Source organism: Macrobrachium rosenbergii, chromosome 8, assembly GCF_040412425.1.
Source record: "Macrobrachium rosenbergii isolate ZJJX-2024 chromosome 8, ASM4041242v1, whole genome shotgun sequence".
NCBI lineage: Eukaryota > Metazoa > Arthropoda > Malacostraca > Decapoda > Palaemonidae > Macrobrachium > Macrobrachium rosenbergii.
Genome location: NC_089748.1, coordinates 11852081 through 11876350, shown reverse-complemented (window position 1 = coordinate 11876350; position 24270 = coordinate 11852081). Strand labels below are relative to the sequence as shown.

The window sequence follows — 24270 nt, the reverse complement described above, 5'->3', positions numbered from 1 at the left end:
AGTAACTGTTTAAAAATATTTTGTTAAGGTAATTTGGCAGTAATAAATAATCTGAAGTACGAAAGCAGCAGTGAATTTATTAGTATTTATTTTTCTTCTTACCAATATACCTGTTTAGGTTACAGAGCATGGGTGTATTTTACCTAAATTTTCTAGAATTAACAGTTTACTTAAGATGTGCTGTAAGTATGCACGTTGACATATTTAGTGTTTTTTATAATACTAAAAAGTGTTTGCAAGATGTTGCTGAATTAATAGTTTTTAATTTTGCACCGCTTGGACACTTGTCTGTGTTTATACTGAAAGCACCTTTTCAAGTTCACTCTGGCACATAAAGATAATTATTGGGTTCACTAGGGCCCTCTTTTCAGGTTTACAGTGAGAAACCCTTTCCTAAGGTTGAGTTCATATCTGTGTTGGTTGTCTTAGGTCGCCGTCCGAGTTAATGATTTTTTACTGGAATGTTTGGCTGAAGGCTCTGTTGAAGAAAATTCTTTTCTTAGGCTGAAGCAGAGGGTATTTCAAGATCCTTGATCCCTTTTTTATATTTTTTCCATGAAGCCTGATTCATATAGTGCCGTTAATTTTCCATCCTATAGACCCTCGCATTAAGTATTAATAAGTATATAAACATGGCTTTTTAGTGGAAATGCAAGTGTGGGTCCTTTCAGAATATTTTTCAAGGATATATATTTTATTGTTACGTATTTTATTATATGATTGTTGCTTAATATAAATAATTTTCAGTAACATTTTAAAAATACTGTCGTAAGGTTATAACCAAAGAAGGTATCCCTTATTTTTTTTTACGTTTACGCATCGAAGTATTTAATACTTCTTGGCGTTGAAGGTATACGCTATAGTATAGAGTTATTCGACGAATATCACAGTCGGACAACTTAAGAAATGCATTCAGATTATAGTAAAGACGAGCGCAAAGTCTGTGGTTCTTGTTTGTCCTTTAGAGTAGAAATGAAAGGGAAGGCATGACCTCCAGGTTCAAAAGGAGTTAGATGATGTGATTTTTCTTAATCTATCTATAATTATTCTTTATTAACTCCCCTTCGTGTTGAAAAAGCCATTTACATGGACGTCCACCACAGAATACAAGACAGCGCTAAAAAGAAATAGCAGAAGAAAGGTCTGAAATCAATTTCTTTTGAGTAATGACTGACAACTTGAAATCAGACATAATTAAAAAATAAAACATCATAAGAGAAGTGAATGAATCTGAGTCTGTGTGCCTTCAAATAAGAGAATTCACACTCAAACATTTAGATGCCTAATTATTGAGATCCGAGAATATTTTAAGAGCCCAATCAATTTCAAAAATTTTTTGCCATCTTAAAGTTGGTTTAATTCACTAGAGAACAGTGCAAACATTTAATATCAATTATAGTTGGGCTAATCCTATATTTACTATAAAGCAAACTTTTTCTCTAAAGTAACATGAGTCCAAATTTCAAGACAAAAATCAATAATCAATAGGACAGAGGAAGCTGAACTCATGCCATACGTTTCTTATCCTCCGAGGGCAAAGAGGACAGAGTGAGTACTAGTACTTGGATGCTTGTCTCCATATATAATGAAAATAGTTGGCTTCTACATCAAAGGTTCTTCGCCAACCCCTTCCTCCCCCTGCTCGCCCTCTCCAATAAGCTTCCTCTGATGGTCAGTCTTGTGGCTTCTATTAACCTCCTCCCCTTTTCCTCCTCCCTTTCCTCCACCACCCACCCATCCGGTAAGGCGCCGTCTTCCTCCTCCTCTTCCTCTTCCTCCCCCTCCCCCTCCCCATGGTTGATGATTGAACTCATAATTAAGTCTTTGGTCGTTTGATGTGATTTCGTTGGATTATTTCGGAGACAGAGGTTGCATGGGCACATTGTTGTGTCGTTTCACGGGTGCCTCATGTAGAAGCGATGTAAAGTAGTGGGGCATTTTGTCGTTTAATTTTAACGTCTATTGTTTAGTGTATAATAGTAAATATTGTCAACGCATACGCAATAATTACAGAGAAACCCAAAGAAGGAAAACGTATCTTTGTCCAAGGCATGTGGTTTCTGCTATAATGTGGTTCGGATTCCACAATAAGCTGTAGGTCCCGTTGCTAGGTAACCAATTGGTTCTTAGCCACGTAAAATAAGTCTAATCCTTCGGGCCAGCCCTAGGAGAGCTGTTAATCAGCTCAGTGGTCTGGTTAAACTAAGGTATACTTTTTTTTCTTGATGACTTCTGTTTATTAGGAAGAGAGAGAGAAAAATGATACTCACAGGGTGATCTGCATCCAGGTCTGAGCCGTACATCAAAACCTTTTGGAAATTGTCGAGGTCGCTGATCTTACGAGGAAACCAGGGACACATGTCGCCAAAATCTGCAATACATTAAAATGGGTTTATGTTTTCTCTCTCTCTCTCTCTCTCTCTCTCTCTCTCTCTCTCTCTCACATAATATATTCAGTTGTTTTTGTACGCTGCTCCCCTTGAAATGACGTTCAGATTTAATATTTTTTATTTATTATTTTTAATTTCTGTAATACTCATCCTTTCCTGTTGCTGTAAGACCCTCTTGTATCGAGGTTCGTGAAGTAATTTTCCCTTTTAAAGGGTTTCCTTCCTGTCTAACGCGTTTCTCTGTCTTTAGGGTACCGAAGCTAATTGGTGAAATGATGCTTAGTTATCTGTTGTATCTAGAGTTCAATATTAAATTAAGTGAAGTATTGTGGTGAGAAAGAACATGAATTTTTGTATTTCTGTAGTTGCAGAAAGAGTGAAACGTTATTAGGATTATATTTTAGGAACCAAATTTCTTGACATATGACCATACATTTTTTTTTCATTTATGTTATGACTACTCCACTGGTGCAGTTTCCTTTAGATTTAAGAATCAGCCCAGTCCTGGGATTTGACTTTCTTTTTTTTCTTTATCTTTGGTGCGAGTCGATAAGATATTTAGTTGCGACGTAAAGTCCGGAATCGTCCTAGACCATGGAGTGGAAAATGTCCCAGGTAGAGATGGACATTTGCGTCCCGGGAAGTTCTCGGCACTAAAATGAGATAGGGATATTTCTCAGCAACAGAAAATGAAAAATTCCAGGCGTCTCATCATAATAACTGTCATCTCATTAAACGTGAAAATTATAAACAACAGTAATTTTTCTGACAACAATCAACGATATATTCTGTGTTAGGAAAAAAACAAAGGTTGGAGTCGCATACCGACCGCCAAGGAGCGTTGAATATATATATTCATTAATTACTAATGAATAAGGTCTTAGTTTTGCAGACTCCAGCCGTGGCCGCAATGATTACGACTTTTGCCTATCTACTAAATCTAGCAGCCCCTTCAAGAAGTCACATCATCGATTGCAGACTAACAACCATGTTGCCTATGAAGGACTAAAAACACTTAGAAAGGTCCCTTGAAAACTACGTTGTGGAACTCTCAGCATGGTAGATTAAAGCCAACTAAAAAACACCAGCAACAACGAGTGTGCTTACATTCTCATAAATTCTGTGATTGAGTTGAAAAGCGTAGACTTTGGCACCTAAGTTACGTTCATTCAAATCGAATCAGTGTAGACAAATGCGTTATATGCATTACTAGCTAGATCTAGAAGGACCTCATTAGTATCGTACCGTTTCTTGTTGAGTTTAAAGGCACAAAAATAAATAATAAATAAAATACTATTTTAATAAGAGTGAAGATTGATCTGTAAGTGTTGTGATCAGCGCTTGTGCAAGAATTAAGAGGTGGGACAGTTTTACATGTTGCTCCCACAGAGAAATGCCGTTAACAGGGAAACGTGATAAGGTAAACAGAGTTCAGGAAAAAAAATAGTACAGACTTAAAGAAAAAAATCTCATCTGGACCTTTTACAACCAAACTCTTCAAGTAGACTTCTTAATCTCTGAAACAAAACAAGTTTATGGGTTGTGGCCCAGGATGACAAAATTAGAAAAAGTAACGCGACCGAAGACTGTTCTCCTTCAGAGGTTCTGCGAGGTATCTTTGACAGAAGACAAATGAAAATCTTGTTACGAACATGAGAAATCGATTTCGGTATCGTCATCTTGAGGCCAGGGTTGCTCGGAAGTGGCGGTTTCCCTTTTTCTGACAAAAGTAATTATGATTTATTCCATCACCGGGAGTCGTGCTGTTTGTCATTTTTTCATAAGTAGTTTCCTTAAGGAATTCCACCTCATCCCTTTAGAGCCTCAACCTTTAGAATTAGTACTTTCTTCATGGTTTGTTGATCGTTAGCTTCCATAATCAGTTGAGGTGTTATGATGTCTAACTGACAATCTTTTATTCCTATACCGCAGTTATGTTTGTCGTTGTTGATAAATTTTAGAGAGGCTGTAAAGCTACGTCGGTTTGTTGGTTCAGATGAAACCGTACTTATGCTAGCACGAGCCTTGCCCTAAGTCGATCTGTAAGTTTAGTAATTTTAAGAAAGGGAGTGGGAAACCTGATGTGAACCTCTTGACTCTTCCAAACGTGATAGGCGATACACTGAAGTCTAGTTCACCAGTCCCTTCACATTTATTACTTTTTTCAGTACCTGTTTTGCACGCTTATGTTCTTTCACTCGTTTTTCTAATATTAGTGTCATTGTGCCTAGGTTTCGTGGGACTCTTCTTTTTTTTATTTGTTATTTAAGAAAAGTGGTTTTTTATTTATGTTAAGAAAAGTGTTACACTTCTTAACATACATACATAATGAAGATATTTGATGGAACGCTAACAACAGACATTTTAGTCGGAGAATATTAGAAGAATTAATGAGACATACTTAGCTGATTTTACTTTAATAAATAGAGTAATAAATAGAGCAATAGTGTAATATTTTACTGAAGATAACATTATCTGTCATGACATTTGCTAGGGAATAATATGGTAAAGCTGACATTTTGCGGTTAATTTCTTTAGAAAATAGAGCAACAGAAGTAATTTCTCACAAGACACTAAAAAGTCTATGCTAAATGTCATACGAGCAATAGAAATAATTTATCATAAGACATTAAAAAATCTATGCTAAATGTCTTGTAACAATAAAAGTATCTCAGGGTTATTCAACATGCTAAATGTCATGTAAGAATAAAAGTATCTCAAGGTTATTTAACAATAAAGATGTTAACTCAGTGGGACAGCAGAGGTTTCACTGGTGTAATTCAGAGTGGAAACATTTCCGAGTAACGACAGGTATCGTTTCCTATCTTTATCAGATAAGAACAGTACTGAAGGTCTTACATTTAATTCCTTAACTTTTACTTCTTAACTTTACGCGAATGCAGTGTCGCTAGATACATCTGCAATACACTATCTTTTTTTTTTTATTCATCAGCGATTCACTACCGGTAGCTAATTGTTTGTTTTGTTTCACAGGTGTTTGTAGACAAATATGCAACGATTTCATCTGAAGACGTCATTGGTTATTTTAAGAATAGTCGGATTTTAAATTTCAGCAATCTCTTTCTCTCTCTCTCTCTGCATCACAAACATAAACACATGTGCGCACAGCTATAATCTTCTTTTAGAATGTTAATGGTATACGATCTCTCTCTCTCTCTCTCTCTCTCTCTCTCTCTCTCTCTCTCTCTCTCTCTCTGCACAGATACACACGCGGAATACATCTACTGACGGTTTTCTTTCTTAAGGTGAAGTATTCTCTCTCTCTCTCTCTCTCTCTCTCTCTCTCTCTCTCTCTCTCTCTCTTACCGAAACTCTCCTGACTGATGGTGGGAGTGGGAGAAGGGAATTCCTCTCCCTTGTCGTAGTCGTGGAGGCTGAGGCATGACATCTGTCTCTGCAGGAGGTGGGTGAGCTTGTCCATCTTGCTGTTGTCGCATTCGATGTCCACCATGATCTCGAATTCGGATTGTCGCCTTCGGGACTTTCGGCTCTCGATGTGGACCACGTTGATGCCTTGATCCTGCGGCAATGATTGGGTGAAGAGGGGGAAAAAAGGAGTATCAGTGTGTTGACCCTGTTTTCTACATTTTTTTATATGTATTTTGACGGGTATGTTCGTTCACTCACTATTTTGATAATGTGTGTTGTCATTAGAGTAAGATGTGGCAAATATGAGACTGAACGGTCGTTTTTTCCACAATTTTATATAATGCTACACATACTTATAATATATTGTGTGTATGTGTGTTATTTGTAGGCGTTTGCTGTTAGTGACTCCAATTTTACTCTTAAAATAAATGTTGCTCATATAAACAAAGACCGAGGGACGAGGAACTGTGTCACAATTTTCCAAAGAACTTATTGGAAAAGAAATAGAAGGAACGTGAAAGAGTTTAGATACTAAAGCTTTACGCACCAATAGACATGTCATTCAAAAGAGGAAGGGTTACGCGAGTAGGAGAGTACTAAAGAACTTTATGTGAGACCAAGGTTTTAATTGAAATTTTGGCTCTTGAGAGATGACATGGAATCATTGTTCGATTTCGAAAAGAAACTTACCACTTCAATTACATATTTTTTTAGTTCTATAAAGGATGACATATTTTTTTTTAGTTCTATAAAGGATGATTGGCTTTATTATATTACGGAATTGCATTGAAAGATATGGCTTTTATATTTGGGATTAGTGAATCAGAACAATGATTGTGAATTTAATTCAGCAGTTAATAGGCTAAATTGAATCTGACCATTCTTTTCCCATGGTTTTACGAGCCTAAAATTAGTGACACGAAATATCTCGTTAAAGTTACACCCCCCTTCTCTCTCTCTCTCTCTCTCTCTCTCTCTCTCTCTCTCTCTCTCTCTCTCTCTCTCTCTCTCTCTCTCCAACCCTTAACTGGAAGACGTTAAGTGCCCTGGCTAGTCCACCAACTTGATTCTTGAGACCGAAGAATATGGAGTTGTGAGAGGGCAGGTAGACTTCCTTCTCTCTCTCTCTCTCTCTCTCTCTCTCTCTCTCTCTCTAAAAGGTATTAAGTACCTTGTCAAGTCCTCCAATTTGATTTGTAACACTGGGGACTATGGAGTCGAGTTGTGAGAGGGCAGGGAGATTTCCTTTTCCTGAAGACTCTCTCTCTCTCTCTCTCTCTCTCTCTCTCTCTCTCTCTCTCTCTCTCTCTCTCTCTCTCTCTCTCTCTCTCTCAAAAAAAAAAAAAAAAAAAGACATTTAGTGCCTATTCTAGTCCACCAACTTGACTCATGAGACTGAGGACTTTGGAGTTGTGAGAGGGCAGGTAGATTTCCTTTTCCTGAGGATTCTCTCTCTCTCTCTCTCTCTCTCTCTCTCTCTCTCTCTCTCTCTCTCACCTGGAAGACGTTAAGTGCCTTGGCTAGTCCACCAACTTGATTCTTGAGACTGAAGACTACGGAGTTGTGACAGGGCAGGTAGACTTCCTTTTCTTGAGGATTATCTCTTTCTGGGGACGCCCTTGCGTTCTTGCTCTGATGATCTTTCTGCTGCAAGTAGTAAAAAAAAAGATATCATTTATGCGAGGTTTGAAAGAAGCGACTGATCTTTTTCCAGTGGGTTTGCAAGAAATATTTTTACAAGCCTAACAAATACTAAAAAATAATATTGTATACTTGCCGTAAGAAATTTAACAGGTTCGAGAATTTAAAAAATAATTGAACTATCTAAATATCAAAAATGAAAGTCTCAAACTTGTTTTGTTATATTACTTTTAAGTAGTGAATTTCATTTTCGACATTATTATAAATGATTGGTAGTGACATACAAACTCCTTGAAGAGGAGTTTAAAATATTGTTTTGTTTTTGTTAAGGACCATAAACATATTATCTTCCTTATGGAAATGTTTTATGTATTTTATATTAATGATAAGAGTATAACGGCAACTTCCTCATGACTTTCTTTGAGCTCTGTGGTGACCACATAATAAATATTCTCGGTTACTTAGTCGTACGAATGCTTCTGACCTCTTGACTTTCTGAGTTGCAAGTTTCAGTTCCCTTACTTGAGGTTTTATGCAAGCGCGCTAAGTTCTCACTTGGTCATTTATTTATCAAAAAGACTCAGATGCTTGTTATTGACTTATTATTGAAAATCCGTAGTTATTTTTATTAATTTTTTCTGGTTATTAGATTGCTTTTCGGAACTGACGGTAAATTATCATTAGCCAATATCAAAGAGTCTTATCTCTTGCTTCACACTGGCCGATGTATTATAGCAGTAGAAAGTAAATACATTTCTTTTTACATTTTAAAAATCTTTTCTTAATATCCAACAACGTCATCCTGTCTTGCATATTTTAAATAACGAGACAATAAAATCAGCAGTTGTTTTACACTTCATCAACGAGAAAAAAAAAATTAAATAATAATAATGTAGAGCATAAACGTTTCAGTGCGTAGTCTTTATTGAGGATTAGCCTTAGTGATATCAACTGCGGATATTCATCGTCATCTCCAAAACAGCTAACTCGTCAGTCGGATAAGCTGTATGTTGAATGTGCGTACATCGTAAATAATCCTCATACTATTAATAAAGAAGGCAGAAGAAAGCATTTGTAATACATGTCCCCTGTTGGACCAGTAAAAACATTTTACTGGGATGGTAATGCAATCCTAAGACCAACATACATTAGGACAAAGGGCTGTGTAACCTTGAAGAGGTGAAGTGGCTGAAACCTAACAAAAAAACTACTCGGAGGTAATTTTGGAACTTCTATAACCGGAAGGGAGCTAGAGTTTTAGGTAGCACGATTTAAGACACGAAAGCTCTCGACAGGCCAAGCAAGCCGGTGAACTTTTAATAAATTGCTCAAGAACCACACGACTTGCTTCAGGACTGACTATTGAATTGACACGACGAATGCTCGGGCACATCCGGACTCAGAACAGAAATGGTCATGGTCAAGGAAATTAGAATATAAGACTAAGGAAAATCAGTTTTAATACCCTCAGAGGAAAAGAAGAAATAATTATGATCATGCGGGAGAGACATATCGGTATCCTTGGATTATTTGTGAAATATGCTTACCGGGAGAGGGTACAAAATCGATGCACGACAGATCGATTATTGTAAAGGATGTATCTGAGTAGCTCATGGAGTTGGTGTTATTGTACGGGAAGAAGTGGCTACAAAGATCTAACATCTCGACTACAAAAGTGACCAAATCATCAGCTCTTCTTTGACGTTGGGCATATGCAGAATAAATTTTGTCCAAGTGTATGCATCACAACAGGGATGTCCGCAAGTGGAAAAAGGAAGAGTTCCTTAGGAATTTGCAAAATTTAATGAATTTGAACCTTAAGCAGAAAACATCAGGATGACAAGTATCCTGGAGAGAGACACCCATAGCAATTAACTGAGGATGTCCCTCTCCCTGGTACTTGTCATCCTGAACCTATTCTTACAAAATGTGCATTTCGCTCCAGGGATGTTGAGAAAATTTTGGATAATCTTGATAGCTGGGGTGGAGAAGATCCTGATGGTTCTTCCCTTTGTTTTTAAAAAAAGTTTCTAGTGTGTTGTCTCCTAAGATTAGTAGATTCTATAAATTTTTATGTCGACGTAGTATCTTTGCGGATGAGTGCAAGCTTAGTAATACTCGTACAGTGCCTGTTCCAAAGAGTGGCATATCTGCAGACTGCAGTAACTACAGGCCAATTTCTATTCTCCCTGTGCTCTTCAAAGTTGCTGAAAAAGTTATTTTTAAGCCGCTATATATGTGGAATTTAAAGGATTGTTAGCTGATAGTCAAAATGCATACAGGAAGCCGGTAGGTACCTGCGACGCTCTTTTTATATATGACATGCCATTTGCAAGAGAACCTTGATAATGGTTTTGAGTGCAGAGTAATTCAAGTAGATTTTAGTGCTGCTCTCGATTTAGTAAATCACAAGGCACTTATTTATAAACATTAACTTCAGAATCTTGCAGTGAGTGGATATGTTTTAGGATTACTTCAAGATTTCCTTACAGGTAGGCAGGAGGCAGTTGCGGTGGACGGGATCTTTAGTGAAAAAAGACCTATTGTGTCTGGAGTTACACCCGGTAGTGTTCTTGGTCTACTGTTATTTTCAGTGTATACAAGTGATAAGGTTGTTGGCGTGGAAAACAAGATTGTTCAGTACGACGATGATGCAACACTTGTGGGCGTGGTAAAGTCTCCACTAATGAGAAATGAATTAGCCCTCAGCCTCAATCGGGACATGGACCGGATCGGTGAATGGTGTAGTCGGTGGGGTATGAGGCTGAACTCCAGTAAAACGAAAACATTCTTGATTAGCAGGTCTCGTACAGATTTCCCACCCCATCCTCCCCTTCAGGTGGATAGAACTTTGCTGAATGAGTCTAAAGCTTTAACTATTCTAGGTGTAACTTTTGAGAAACATCTAATGAAAGTTTCAGCAACTGCCGCACGAAAGTTAGGCATTGTTAGTAAGACCTCATATATTTTATAACAGTGACAAAATCAATGCAACCTGTTTTAGGTCATCTGTGCTTCCTATACTAGAATACTGTTCTCTGGTGTGGATGTCTGCTTCTGCCAGAGATTTATCTCTTTTAGATAGAATGGTTCGTGGTGGTAGGTTTGTTTCCTAATAGTAGCAGTTATGACTTGGACCATCGCCGGATGTTCTCTTGTTTGTCACTTTTTCATAAGTTTTATTTCAACAGATCTTTCACTTTCACAATTAATCCCTGATCCCCTGTACCTGCCGAGAGCAACCAGATTTGCTGTACAGCAGCACCAATACGCAGTATATATGCCTCGCTGTCGGACTTCTCAGTTCCAGAAGTCCTTCATTCCTCACACCGTTGAACTTTGGAACAGCTTTCCAGAGGATGTCTTGCATTTTGAATTTCAGAAGTTCAAGTGAAGATGCAATGCATTGCTACCCTAATATATTCTCCTTGCATTTTTATACATTTTTATTTATTTATTTATTTTCTTTTTTCTTTTTTAATAAGCGAGATCTCTTTTTCTGTATTTCCCGTTACTTCCTCTTACTTCTTCCTTATGAATACCATATTCTTTGGAAGCTTGACTTTCAAGTCTGTGGCCCCTTTGGGCTTGTTCCATATGAATAGGTTTCATCTTCTGAATAATAATAATAATACTAGCAGATGCTCGCTATCGCTCGCATTTGCTAGTTCCCATATCCATACCATACCCATACCCATATCTGTATTATACCCATACCCATATCTGTACCATACCCATACCCATATCCATACAATACCCGTACCTGTGCCATACCCATACATGTACCAATACTCATACCCATATCCTTACCATACCCATACCTATACCCTCACCCATACCCATATCCATTCCATACCCATACCATAACATTCCCATACCCATTCCATACCCATATGTGTACCATACCCATATCCATATGCATACCATACACATACCCATATCCGTACCATACCCATACCCATACCCACAGCTAAATTAACCCTACTACTAATAATCAGCAAAAGTCTACTGGCAGCACCAGCCCCGTTTACCTTCCGGTCATATATAAACAACTGACCATATCATGGTGTAGGTGCAGGAGCAGCTGTTTGATGGGTTTTGAATTAATGCTGATGCCATTGGTGGTTCCGGACCATCACCAGTAGTACCAGAATTACCTGCTGAGTCCATTTCGAAACGAAAATAACAAAGCTCAGACACAAATCCTTTGTTATATACCGTTGGGTCATTTAATGTTGACAATTTTTGGACAGTTATTAAAATTTTATTCTTGAAAGACGTCTTCAGAACCCCAGGATCCTTTGAAGCAGTCTTTAGCTCCTGAAGCATTCCTGGAGAAATGCCCATTGGATTATAACGTCTTCTTAAATTCTTAAAGGCTTCAGGATCCTGTGAAGCCGTCTTCAGCTTCTAAACGGAATGCAGGTGGTCCATAGTTACCACATGAGGTTAATCAAACACTTCATAATAATAAATTTTAAAAGTCAAGCAAGCTATATTTTGATTTGAAAAACCTGTACATTACTTTTATAAAAAAAAGTGATGTCTTTACAAATCTACCGTATAAACATTTTATTAATAGTACTCAGTCTCAACGCATTGTATTTCATCATAAAACATGGAAAAGGGAAAAGGCAAGAGGGAAGAGGTGGGGGGGGAAGAGGGATGGGAAAGGAGGAGGGGAGGGGAGGAGGAAGGCGGAGGGGGGATTATCGTTTTTCCATGAGGGAGTTGAGGTCCTGGGGAAAATGGGGGTTGTTTAGGGACCACCCTGCTTAAACCAGTTTTTGCGGGCAGGGAGGTAGGAGGAATGGGGGGCACACACACACACACACACACACACACACACACACACACACACACACACACACACACACACACACACACACACACACACACACACACACACAGGCAGAAAGGCAGCCAACGAAATTAATATAATAGATAGGAGATCTAACTGGGCATGTGGGACAAGACAGAACTGGCATAGAAAACATATCAGGGTCTTTTGGAGAAATAGGGGGAGGTGTTATCATGAGTTCTTGTAACCAGAACCAGATGGCAAAATGATTTCCTTTTGCAAACACCAAGAAAGTAAAGAATGTGCATGGTATACAGTAGATGGAATTTTACCATGAAGGCTTACAGTAGAATGTCCATGATTGATTTAGTTGTCGCTAAGATCAAGAACCTGTTTAGAGATGTGAAGAGTGCTCCACCTGTATCACTCGTCTCAGACCATAAATCATTATTAGTAAAGCTAAAAGTAAATAAACTTAAATTAAGCAAAGCTCAACCGAGAGGAAGATTTATTGTAGAAAACCTGAAACACCAAGACTTTAAAGAATCGAGAGAAATGACAACAGAAGCGTACATGGAATAACTGTAATGACAAGTGGAATGGTTGTAAACGAGGAATTAAAAATGCTGGTACGAATGTATTTCAGACAAAGAACGTGAGAGCCGAGAAGAAAAAACAAACCCCTTAGTGTTCACCAGAACTGAAAGAATGTAACAAGAAAAATTAAACTGTTTAGAAAATGGGTAAAAACAAAGTACCATCTAACTTAATACAAAACTGCCAAGAAGGGGATCTCACCCTTCTACTTATACAATAAAACACCCAAATGATGGTATACTGTTGGCAGAAACAAGAGAAATAGGTTGGAAAAATTACTTTGAGACTGTTGAATATGCCGTGATGGTCTGAATGAAGAATCTTTTGCGTTCCATACCGAAGCCGGCACAGAACCTGACCTATCAGTGAGAGAGCTAGAAGAGGCACTTAAGAGAATGAGAAATGGCAAATCTCCTGGTGTAGATCAAATTCCTGCGGGGCTACTGAAGTGAACGAATAGTGATGGAAATGCATGGCTTTTGGAACTGCTCGCTATGCTTGGGAGGGTCAAACTATACCTGAGGACTGGAATAAGGACTTGATGTGCCCCACCTATAAGAAAGGGGATAAAACAGATTACTCAAACTGCAGGGGTATCTCTGTCATGTCACATGCTTCAAGGTTTTATAGAGAATTCTAGAGGGGAGGATGAGAGGACATTTATTTTGAATCAAAACTTGGCAAATGGCAAAATAGTTTAGAGCATCAGACATGATCTCCTTGAAAATGATTTTTGAAAAACCTGGGAGTTGAATGAAAATGAATATATTGTTTTTATAGACATAGAAAAAGCTTTCAATCTGTACCTGGTCACAAAATATGGCATGCAGTGAATGATGAATACTATGAGATCCTAAGAAACTCAAGAGAGCAATTTTCAACAAATACCATAATACTATATAGAGAGACGACCCACAGGGAAAATGATGATTGGTTTGATGTCAGAACAGGTGTGAGGCAGGGCAGCGTCCTCTCACCGTTATTGTTCATACTGTACCAGTATAAGTGTATGAGAGAAAGAAACCCTCTTGAAGAGATGATTGAGCCACTGCATGCAGGTGACCATGCGATGATAGCAAGAACAATGAAGGGCCCTCGAAGTGAACTAGAGGAATGGAACAGCACCCTAACAAACAACGAAATGAAAATCAATAAAGAAACAAGTAAAAAATGTGCCGAAGTTTTTTTGGCGCAATCGAGTTTTCTGCACAGCGTATAATGCTGTATAAAACTTCCAGCCAATGGTCCATGAAACTCATAGCCACGGCTAATGAAACTCAGCCACGGCCCATGAAACCGTTAGCTACGACCCATAAAATTCAGCCACGGTCCGGTGGTGGCCTGTGTTTGCTACCTATAGCAGTGCCAGAGGTATGATTATGGCTAACTTTAACCTTAAATAAAATGAAAACTACTGAGGCTAGAGGGCTGAAATTTGGTGTTTGATGATTGGAGGGTGGATGATCAACATGCCAATTTGCGGCCCTCTAGCCTCAGTAGTTTTTAAGATCTGAGGGCAGACAGAAAAATGTGGATGGACAGACAAAGCCGTCACAAGTTCCAAGAAAACATAAATAAACTAAACAAATCAAGTTCACAATAGAAGAAGAGAAGGTGGGAGAAATTCCTTTCTTGGATGTACTGGTAAAGAGGTAACGGGAAAATTTAAAATTCAAGGTACACAGAAAGGAGACACACACCAGTTCATACCTACATAATGTTCTCCAGTCATAGGAAAGAAGTTAAAATGGGAGTAATGACAGGGTCGGCCATCAGGGGTTATAGGATTTGCAGTCCCAAGTTCTTAGATAAAGAACTGGAATATCTGAGGGAGAGCTTTACGAGACAAGGATGCCCTAAGTACTGGTGGGAACAGGCACACATTAAGGCAAGAAAAATCTATTTTGGGGAGAGGTAAGGGATAGAAAAGTAACATTTGAAAGGGAAGAAAATAATTAGTCCTGGACAGCAACACTATTACACCCAACAACAGGAAGCTAGATAATTTCAAAATGATAGGCAGTTATGAAAACGCCAGTAGGAATAAAGTAGAAACAAAAAGTTGGTAGAAGGGGAAGAGGTAAGAGGGGGGTGTATGCATGGCAGCGTGTATAGATTGTGAAGAGCGTTACTTGGGCGAAACGGCAAATCCTGCAAAGAATGAGGAAAACAACATATACAAAACGTAAGGCACTACAATCAGATGTCGCCAGTTGCCAAGCACTGTTGGAAATAGACCACAAACATGTTCAAGCAATGTAATGGCAGACAATACTGGAAACAGATTTGAAGACAGCCTACCATGAAAGATCGTACACTCTATAAGAGAAAAGAAATGCAAAAACACAAGAAACCACATGGAAAATGCATGCCTGGATGAAGCTGCAGGTAGAGAAAGGCCAAGGTCACGGGGGCGGGGTCACACAGGAGAAGGAGGGTAATCAAATGATTAAAGAAGCCAGCATACAGAATTAGACAAACAAGGGCTTTAATCCACTCCCCCACACATATAAATACAGCATGTCTGGCCATTCTACAGATACTTGACAATGAGTACTGTTAGTCTTAGAAAGCATGTAACTTTTATTGAAATATTTCCACTAGATACCATCCAGTTTTGATGAGATCCAACTTGAATGTATATATATATATATATATATATATATATATATATATATATATATATATATATATATATATATATATATATATATATATGTGTGTGTGTGTGTGTGTGTGTAATATAGACTTTTTATCACATCACCGTGACTTATTCACAAACGTTTAGCTACAAAGGTTGTTTAGTATCAGAAATAACACTGAAGTAACACTAATGGTAATATGCTCGTCACTAAATTCGGAGGTGTCACTGTCAAGAGTTTGAATCTCCCAGGTGACGAATCACTTATGAACTATAATTTCCTTTTGGTAACATGAATAATATGGTTAATAACTTCTCCACAGAGAGTACAGGGTATAGAAACTGCTATATTTTAACGATATTACAAGATGCCATACTCACTGATTGGGAAACTTAAACCTATTAAAAAGTGTATCTCCTAAATGTGAACTTAAATGAATATATATATACTATATATATATATATATATATATATATATATATATATATATATATATATATATATATATATATATATATATATATATATGTAAATAATTTTTTTTAGCTAAGCAGTTTTCTTGGAGATGTTCTGGGCAAAGGTAAATGGAAACAGTGCCTACGTATTCAGCGAGTCAGTGCTGCTGAAGACCTAGCATCAATATGGCTTTCACGGAGACAAGGGGCCATCGTGCCCTGGGTGATGCGCTGGCTATGCCACTGGAAGCTGTCAAGTTCCGGTTAGAGTGCTCGTTCGTTCGCTTTCATGGGCGTGTCATACAAGGTGTGAATTACTCATTTTGAGCACAGGTTAGACATTCAGAATTAGATCACTTTGTGCTCAGATCTGCTTCCCTGGAAGATTTTGTGACTGCCTGTGAGGTGAGCTGGAATTTTATTTTCAAAAAAACCTGAATGGGTTTAATTAACTTTGTTTAACATGTACTGATTTATTTATTTTATTTTCATCTGCTATGTCTGATTTTTATTGATGTTCAATTTTTACCATGTTTAATTTTGTGCATTTCTTTTGGGGTCGGTAACGTAGGAAATCATCCCACATTTATTTTCCTTTGTGCCTATTTTTAAAAGTTGTGTGTTCCCTTTGTTTCCTTAGATGTATTGAGTAGAGGTCAATGTAAATGGAGGGGAATGTGACTTATCATGACTACGGTCTTGTTGACTTATTTTGACTTTTTTTGTTGTAAAGACTCAACTGGTGGACGTTGATAATACTTAGATTTCTTAATTGGTTAACGGGCTTAACATTTCTGGGATGCAGATATTCCTATTTCAATCCTATTTTGATTGCAATCTTCTTGCCATGTTAGATTGCTTAATAAATTGTATGTTTGTAGTCATGTTTTTGCTGTTCTTTCGTAGCTCAGTTAGTGAATTGGATAACGAGAGAGAGAGAGAGAGAGAGAGAGAGAGAGAGAGAGAGAGAGAGAGAGAGAGAGAGAGAGAGAGAGAGAGAATGTGCTGACCCAGGAGACAGGCTGGCCATTGCTACCGTGGAATCTTTGAGATGTAAGTTGATACGACATTGTTCTTAAAACAGATGTGGAAGGAGGTTATGACCCTATCTGACCTTGTATGCATAATTATATATATATAATATATATATATATATATATATATATATATATATATATTATATATATATATATATATATATATATATATATATATATATATATATATATATATATATATATATATATATATATATATTATATTATACATCTATATATATATTCACATTCAGGAGATACAGCAGGTTTATGTTTTCCAAATAAGGACTATGGTATCTTGTGGTATCATTAAAATATAGAAGCTTCTATACTCTGTACTTTGTATGGCGTTATTGTTAATTATATGTGTTACTATTATTTTCTTTTTTCCTTGACCTTGAATAACTTTAGCAATTGAAAAACTTAGTTTGATGGTGGAACGAAATGCTTCCCACCCCACTAAAAAAAGAAAAAATACACATTGGTGCAGCAAGTAAATAGATTAGGCTTCATAATGTGACTTGGGTTTTAGCTACGCGGATCAGGAGATTTCCATCAGGTCAGTACAGTATTTATTTTTGTTTTGGTGATGGAAAATTGAAAACAAAACCAAAGAAATTATGTTAAAAATGTGGTTGATTTTCCCGTAGAGCCATTATCTGTAAATCTAAGAGTTTGAGGTCATTTTAATTGCTTCAGCAATACTAAAAGCTTTTCAGATTGTTTCACTTTTGTATGTTTCACTTTTATATCCTATCTTTTTTCTATCATAGAAAGGAGGAAAGTCCCTAGGTTTAAATTGCCAAGAGAGAGAGAGAGAGAGAGAGAGAGAGAGAGAGAGAGAGAGAGAGAGAGAGAGAGAGAGAGAGAGAGAGAGAGAGAGAGATAACGTAAATAATAGAGGTATAAGAGAGTCTTGTATCATGACGATAATGTGTGCCTCGCATTTAGAGATCGTTTTTCATACTGGATAGTAATGGACCGTTTCGTGCTTTTATACTGGGTGAAGTATAGCCTGTATAATGGGAACACTTAATGGAAGGTAAAAAAAGAAGCTCTTTTCTACGACAACGAAGTATCAGCTGTTTAGTTTTAATTGGTAATTTGTTTTCAATGATATTGTATTATATATATATATAATGTATATATATATATATATATATATATATATATATATATATATATATATATATATATATATATATATATATATATATATATATATATATATATATATATATATATATATATATATATATATATAATGGTATTGAAAGAGAAAATTGTTAGGGGAAGCTCTTATTAGATCACGTGTAAGTGTAGAGAAGATTGAAGAGCAAGTTGTTGGATGCACTGGAAAGAAAATGCGTGGCTAGAGCTTTGTCTGCTCATTATTTGGTGGACGAAGGTGTGGAAATGTGCTTTTATAACGGTGGTCAAAAAAGCGTATAAAAGGGAAATGGATGAATTGTTAACTAGGGTTGAAGATACAGAGGCGGAAGGAACAAATGAGTTTGTAAACTTCCATGAATGGGTCATAAGGACATCGCCGAGTATTTGCAGGTGTAGGAAGGTAGAAATAGCGAATAAAAGCTATATGGTTGGGATGAGGAAAATGAAAGGCTTGAGACAAGAAAAAATGTAGATTATTTGGGATGTAGTTGCATGACATAGATCACATGCAGTATAGCTATATAGGATGAAAGTTGGAGTGAAAGAAGACAAGTAATAATAGTGTAGGGGAGAAGGTGAGAAAGAAGTTAGTAAGAGTAAGTTGCTCAGCAGGGAATGAAACACATAGCGAGATGCTGCTGAAATGAATGCACTTTTGGAACGACGGACTGAGTATTTTTACACCATCGATCCAGTTCTCTCTAGCTGTTGATCTTCCTCACCTCCTATCTCCAAATACTTCCGAGTTGTACACTATTTTCACCAACCTATCATCCCCCAATTCTTTCCACATAACCAAACCATATCTAAATACCTTCTCAATGTGTGTGTACCCACATTTCTCACTCATCTTTACAACTTCCACCTCTTTTCTTTCGTCTGCATTTCATTTCCGTAGAGGTAAGGTGGTTCAACTTCTCTTCATACATTCGAACCTTGACTTCCAAAGACATTCAAATTTCCTTCCAAGCATTTGCAACATCTGCTACCTTCCTAGCTTTACCAAATCTGCGAAGAGAGAGAGAGAGAGAGAGAGAGAGAGAGAGAGAGAGAGAGAGAGTTGGGGGTAATTTCATGTTCCTACATAATTATATCTGGTGTTTACCTTCAGTAAAAATTCTTATGGATGTAATGAAGAGGTAAATATTCATTCGTGAAAACAACGTTTGTGTATGTAGCTCTGTTCCACACACATATGCGCGCACACCCCCTCCAATTTATTTTTGGTTGTCTCTCTGATTAGGAAAAAATGATCTCCGGTAATCCGTCCCCCACCTCTGCTTCATATCCAATTAACCAGATGGCGTCGTCCGGCGGAGGATTTACGACGTTAAAGTTTTGACATCGTGACAGACGAGTCATTTGGCCAAACTTGCCGAGAAAGGGGAAGGGTTTTAACACTATTGGGGAAAGGGGATAGCGAGGGAGGGTCTGAAGAAAAGCGTGAATAACTGAGGATGGGAAGGTTGTTGTAAATCCCAAAGGAAGCGAGTTAATAAGAACAAACCCTCTGAGGTTTCGGTATCAGTCTCTCATTGAAAGTCTTCCTGGAACATTCAGACTTTTCCCTTTGTTAAGATTTAACAGCGAATATTTACTGACTTTTTAAGCAATATGCATATATATATATATATATATATATATATATATATATATATATATATATATATATATATATATATATAATATATATATATATATATATATATATATATATATATATATATATATATATATATATATATATATATATATATATATATATATATATATATATATATATATATATATATATATATATATATATATATATATATATATATATATATATATATATATATATATGAATGTATATAAAGTGAATGCTTGTATATAAGTTTAGCTTCTATAGAAATCCAAACTGCTTGACAGACCCAGACAAAATTTTGCACACGGCCTCTGTGTCACCCCAGAAAGGTTTTTAACTCAAAATCAAACCCCTGCCTTGTGACAGACATACAAACACAGATAAAACAAATGAAATTTTCGTTTTTATGTCACCTTTTCCTTCAGTTTTCTGGGTTGGCACTTCACCTTTTCTTTTGGTGCTGCCAGAAGTATGATTAATCTACAGCAATAAACCCCTTATAACATAAAATTTGATCAGAATTTATGTGAATTTTGATCATAATTTATGATAATATAATTATTTCCTTGATAAAATCTACATTGAAAACCTAAATCGTTAATTTCTTTCTGTAGTAAGCGAAGCCAAATCCGCACATGCGTAGCAGTGGCTTAACGCAACAATTTCAGACACTCCAGGGGTTGGAATTAATTATCGTGCGAATTGGCAAAAAACTTCACTGCATACGGAAGATAAGTTTCTTTTCTTGTTGCTTGGAACTGATTACTTGGAAGATAATGACTGAAAATTGTAGATTAAAACTTTACAGGAATGTACTGTAGGTCATTACATTCAGAAATCTTTTCCAAAAGGCACTTGAAGGGTAAATGTATCAGATTCAAATAGGGAATTAAGAAATGGCAACTACTGCACTTCGAGTATCTCAAAGTGCTCACAGCTTACACAACACGTCAATTCATACCCTTTGCTGATTTAATCATACACATAAGGAATAGTATTCCCATCATTTAGAAAAATAAAATTGTTTAGATTTAAGAAATGGTAACTACTGCCATTCGAGTAACTCAAAGTGCTCACAGCTTACACAACATGTCAATTCATACCCTTTGCTGATGTAATCATACACATAAGGAATAGTATCCCCATCATTTAGGGAAATAAAATTATTGTTTATGGTTACATATTAGAGTGATATATAATCATTTCTATCTTTTATCAACGCATATTTATTCAATAAATACCAATTGCCTAACATTCCTCCAAGAAGGGAAAGATTTTGTTTGATTCATGATTATGTTATTGTACAAATTGACCAAGTTTATAGATGCCGTATGTGTAACTTTATACGCAATTCTACATTAAGAAATTTGATGTCATTGTAAAGATAATGAGCTGTAATATATTATGTTATTTTAACCAATATAAAAAATATGTATCACGAGTGGAAGTTAGCTGTATAGGAAAGTGTTTTGCCACTTTTTTCTTAATATGATGAGGGGGTGGAAGCCTAACTCTTGCAGCAATGCACTTAAAAATAGGAAAGAAGTAAAAAGGCGTAACAAAGTATAGACTGAATATTTCTTATTAAAAAAAGACGTCTATCCTCATACAGTATTAATGAACGAGTTTAAATTAGAACTGAGGGGTTGGTTTAGTTTTTTATGAATTGGACAGGGAAGTTTACTTTAATTTTAGTAACACATATCATTAAAAGGTATCCTTGACAGGCCTAGGCCTGTACCAAGTTGTCTGTATGACATGGAAATATTGTTTTGGATTTTTATTGTATGATTTGGACTTATAACAGCCTACAAGTAGCATGGAAGGGATTAACAATGAAATGATTAAGCCTATACATAATTTATTCATTCTCATCACAGCGTCTGAGATTCTTTCCCGGTGAAATACAGCGGCAAACTATCATGAAATTGGGTGTAAATTGTCCACACGTGCAATTACCTGTCAGTCGGTCGGAAGATATTTAGGTAAAATACCACAGTTCATCCGTTCTGGTGACTGGACTGTCTCCGCCCACAAACTGTTGTGTACACGTAAGTTTTAATGGCACTTTCGATGAACTGACAAGAAGTGACAGTAAACTTGGGGTTGTTAAGGAGGAGAAAGCGGGTGAGAGAGAGAGAGAGAGAGAGAGAGAGAGAGAGAGAGAGAGATGGTTTATCGAATATCATTCAGAGTTTTTCCCGGCAGCGTTCGGAGGACAAGCATTATTTCAGTAAGGCTGTGTACTGGACATACGCATGCTGCTCATAGATACTTTACTCAAAGTGGAGAAGAGAGACAGGCACCAGTCTGCACCTCCTGTCGATAAGTTGAACAGTAAAGCATTTTCTAATTGATTTTCCACTTTTCACCCAAGAAAAAAGAGCAACTTCACTGTATGCCAGGTCCATGAGTGAGGTACTTGATCATGATTGCGATGTCAATAAATTAACGTTGTTTTTAAAGAAAATTAATTTTAGAATGTAACTTTTTTTACCAGATTTTACCTATTGGTTTTTTTTTATTAATCTTATTGTTTTTAAATTTTATATCTACTTATAGTTTTGCATGAATTTTTCCTAAATTTACAATATTAGATTCTGAGCGCTGAGTGGCCTAAAATTTATAAATCAATCAGTCAGTATGATCTAACATGAACAGTGTACACTGCTCTGCTGTGCATAATTTATATAAGAGATTTATTGCCGGTTAGACTGGCTAATCACTGGAAAAAGTGAACTGAACAGCATAGAAATGTGTAAGGCATTTGCATCTTTTTAGTTTCTGGGCAACTAATCGGCTGATGCGGGTGTCATGTGTTTAAAACCCTTTTAAAATATAATGTATATTATATATTCACATCAGGGCTTGGGTGATGTACTCTAGACTTTAGAATCTTCCTTTTTCTTACTGAGTTTCGCGTATACCACGAGGCAATATTTACAAATGTCGGTATCATTTGTTCCAGCTTCGGTATAAATATTATTTTATATTCTATTCTTGCCCCATTCAGGTAGCCAGTGAAACTCAGTTAGAATAGGCATTGCTCTGTCTCCAGGGACTCATCGACACCTACTGCCAATATGCAGAGGAATTTGATATCCTATACAGCTAAACCAAGGCCCAGAGTATGTCGCTGCTCCCGAGATCGCTTAAGCATATTGCAGAACCGCAAATTTTCCTCGGAAATTATCGTGTGGAATTCGTGCATGAATTTCCGTATTTGGGCCACATTATCACGGACGACCTAAAAGATACGGCAGACATAGAACAGAGGCGTCGTAAACTACGTGCAACTGGCAACATGATTGCAAGGTTTGCCTTCTGTCACCGAGACACGAAACTGCTGCTCTTCCGCTTGTACTGCTACAGTATATAAGGGAGTTCCCTTTGGACGAACTATATCCCAGAGACCATGAGACGTATCACTGTTGTTCACAATGACATTCTGAGACGCCTCACAAACACTCCTCGCTATCACTCCGCCTTGCAGATGTTCATAGAAAACCGCCTGAATAATTTGAAAATCATTGTGAGGCGGACAATGTCCAGTCTGATCACCTGACTGAGAAACAGCAGCAATTCGCTCATACAAAGCATCCCAAGCAGTGAGGGAAGGAGATCTAAATTGTGGGAAAAATGGGATAATGAGGCGTCTGTTCCATAAATGACTTATTCTCTATTTTTGCAATTATGAAGTGTCATCTCCAGAAACTGTCATTATTATTATTATTATTATTATTATTATTATTATTATTATTATATTTCTACGTTTCTTGTTATTATTGGTATTTTTACTTTTTACTACTGCTGTGAATAATATCATTGTAGACTTAGGTAACCACCTAAGGTTCCTTGCTGGAAATTAATCGTCTGCAATCTGTATTTTTAATTGCTATCATTTTTTATATTTTTTTTTACTATTATTCTCCATATAATTACTGTCATTACGATTATTATGAATTCTATTTTTTCTGCTTCTTCAGCAACTGTGTGGATACTGCCGATTATTATTTTTATCATGTACAACAATTTTTTATTTGTAGGTACTTTATGAAAGCGATATTTCTCAGATGGTATTGTCGGTTTTACACTTCATTATTAATTTACCCTCAAATTATACTGTGTATCGTAATTTATTCGATCCATAATGTATTCGAATTATTTTGATGGCAAGATAATTAGTTTCTTGGTCGTCCTTTTAATGTGGACACAGTTTTTCCTAATTTATTTCCGTCTTTTATTTCTGTCCATTCAGTTCAGTACGACCTTCATTATAGCTATTTGTGAGATGATGTTTACAGTGTTGTCTAAGAAAAACTGCAAATTATCATGTGTCAGAGTATTTTCAATAAAAATTATATTTTATCTTAATTTATGACAATTCAGTTGTGTATAATTATTTACAGTGATGTAGGTTCCTGAACACTGGCCCTTGTTATTCTTTTAGTCAGTTTTGGATTTACATTTGTAATTAACAACTAATACAATCAAATAACACCGAGGCCCTTCAATAT

At 36.6% G+C, this 24270-nt stretch overlaps 1 protein-coding gene across 1 annotated transcript in view; it reads right to left on the bottom strand.

Annotated features, from left to right (window-relative positions):
• Positions 1–24270, bottom strand: part of Trh (tryptophan hydroxylase) — a 78227-nt gene that overhangs the window by 27601 nt on the left and 26356 nt on the right. The window contains exons 4-6 of the mRNA XM_067108248.1: positions 7278–7427; positions 5718–5931; positions 2271–2371 (exon numbers count right to left, since the gene is read on the bottom strand). Coding sequence (XP_066964349.1) covers positions 2271–2371; positions 5718–5931; positions 7278–7427 — 465 coding nt within the window. The remainder of the gene's footprint in view (positions 1–2270; positions 2372–5717; positions 5932–7277; positions 7428–24270) is intronic.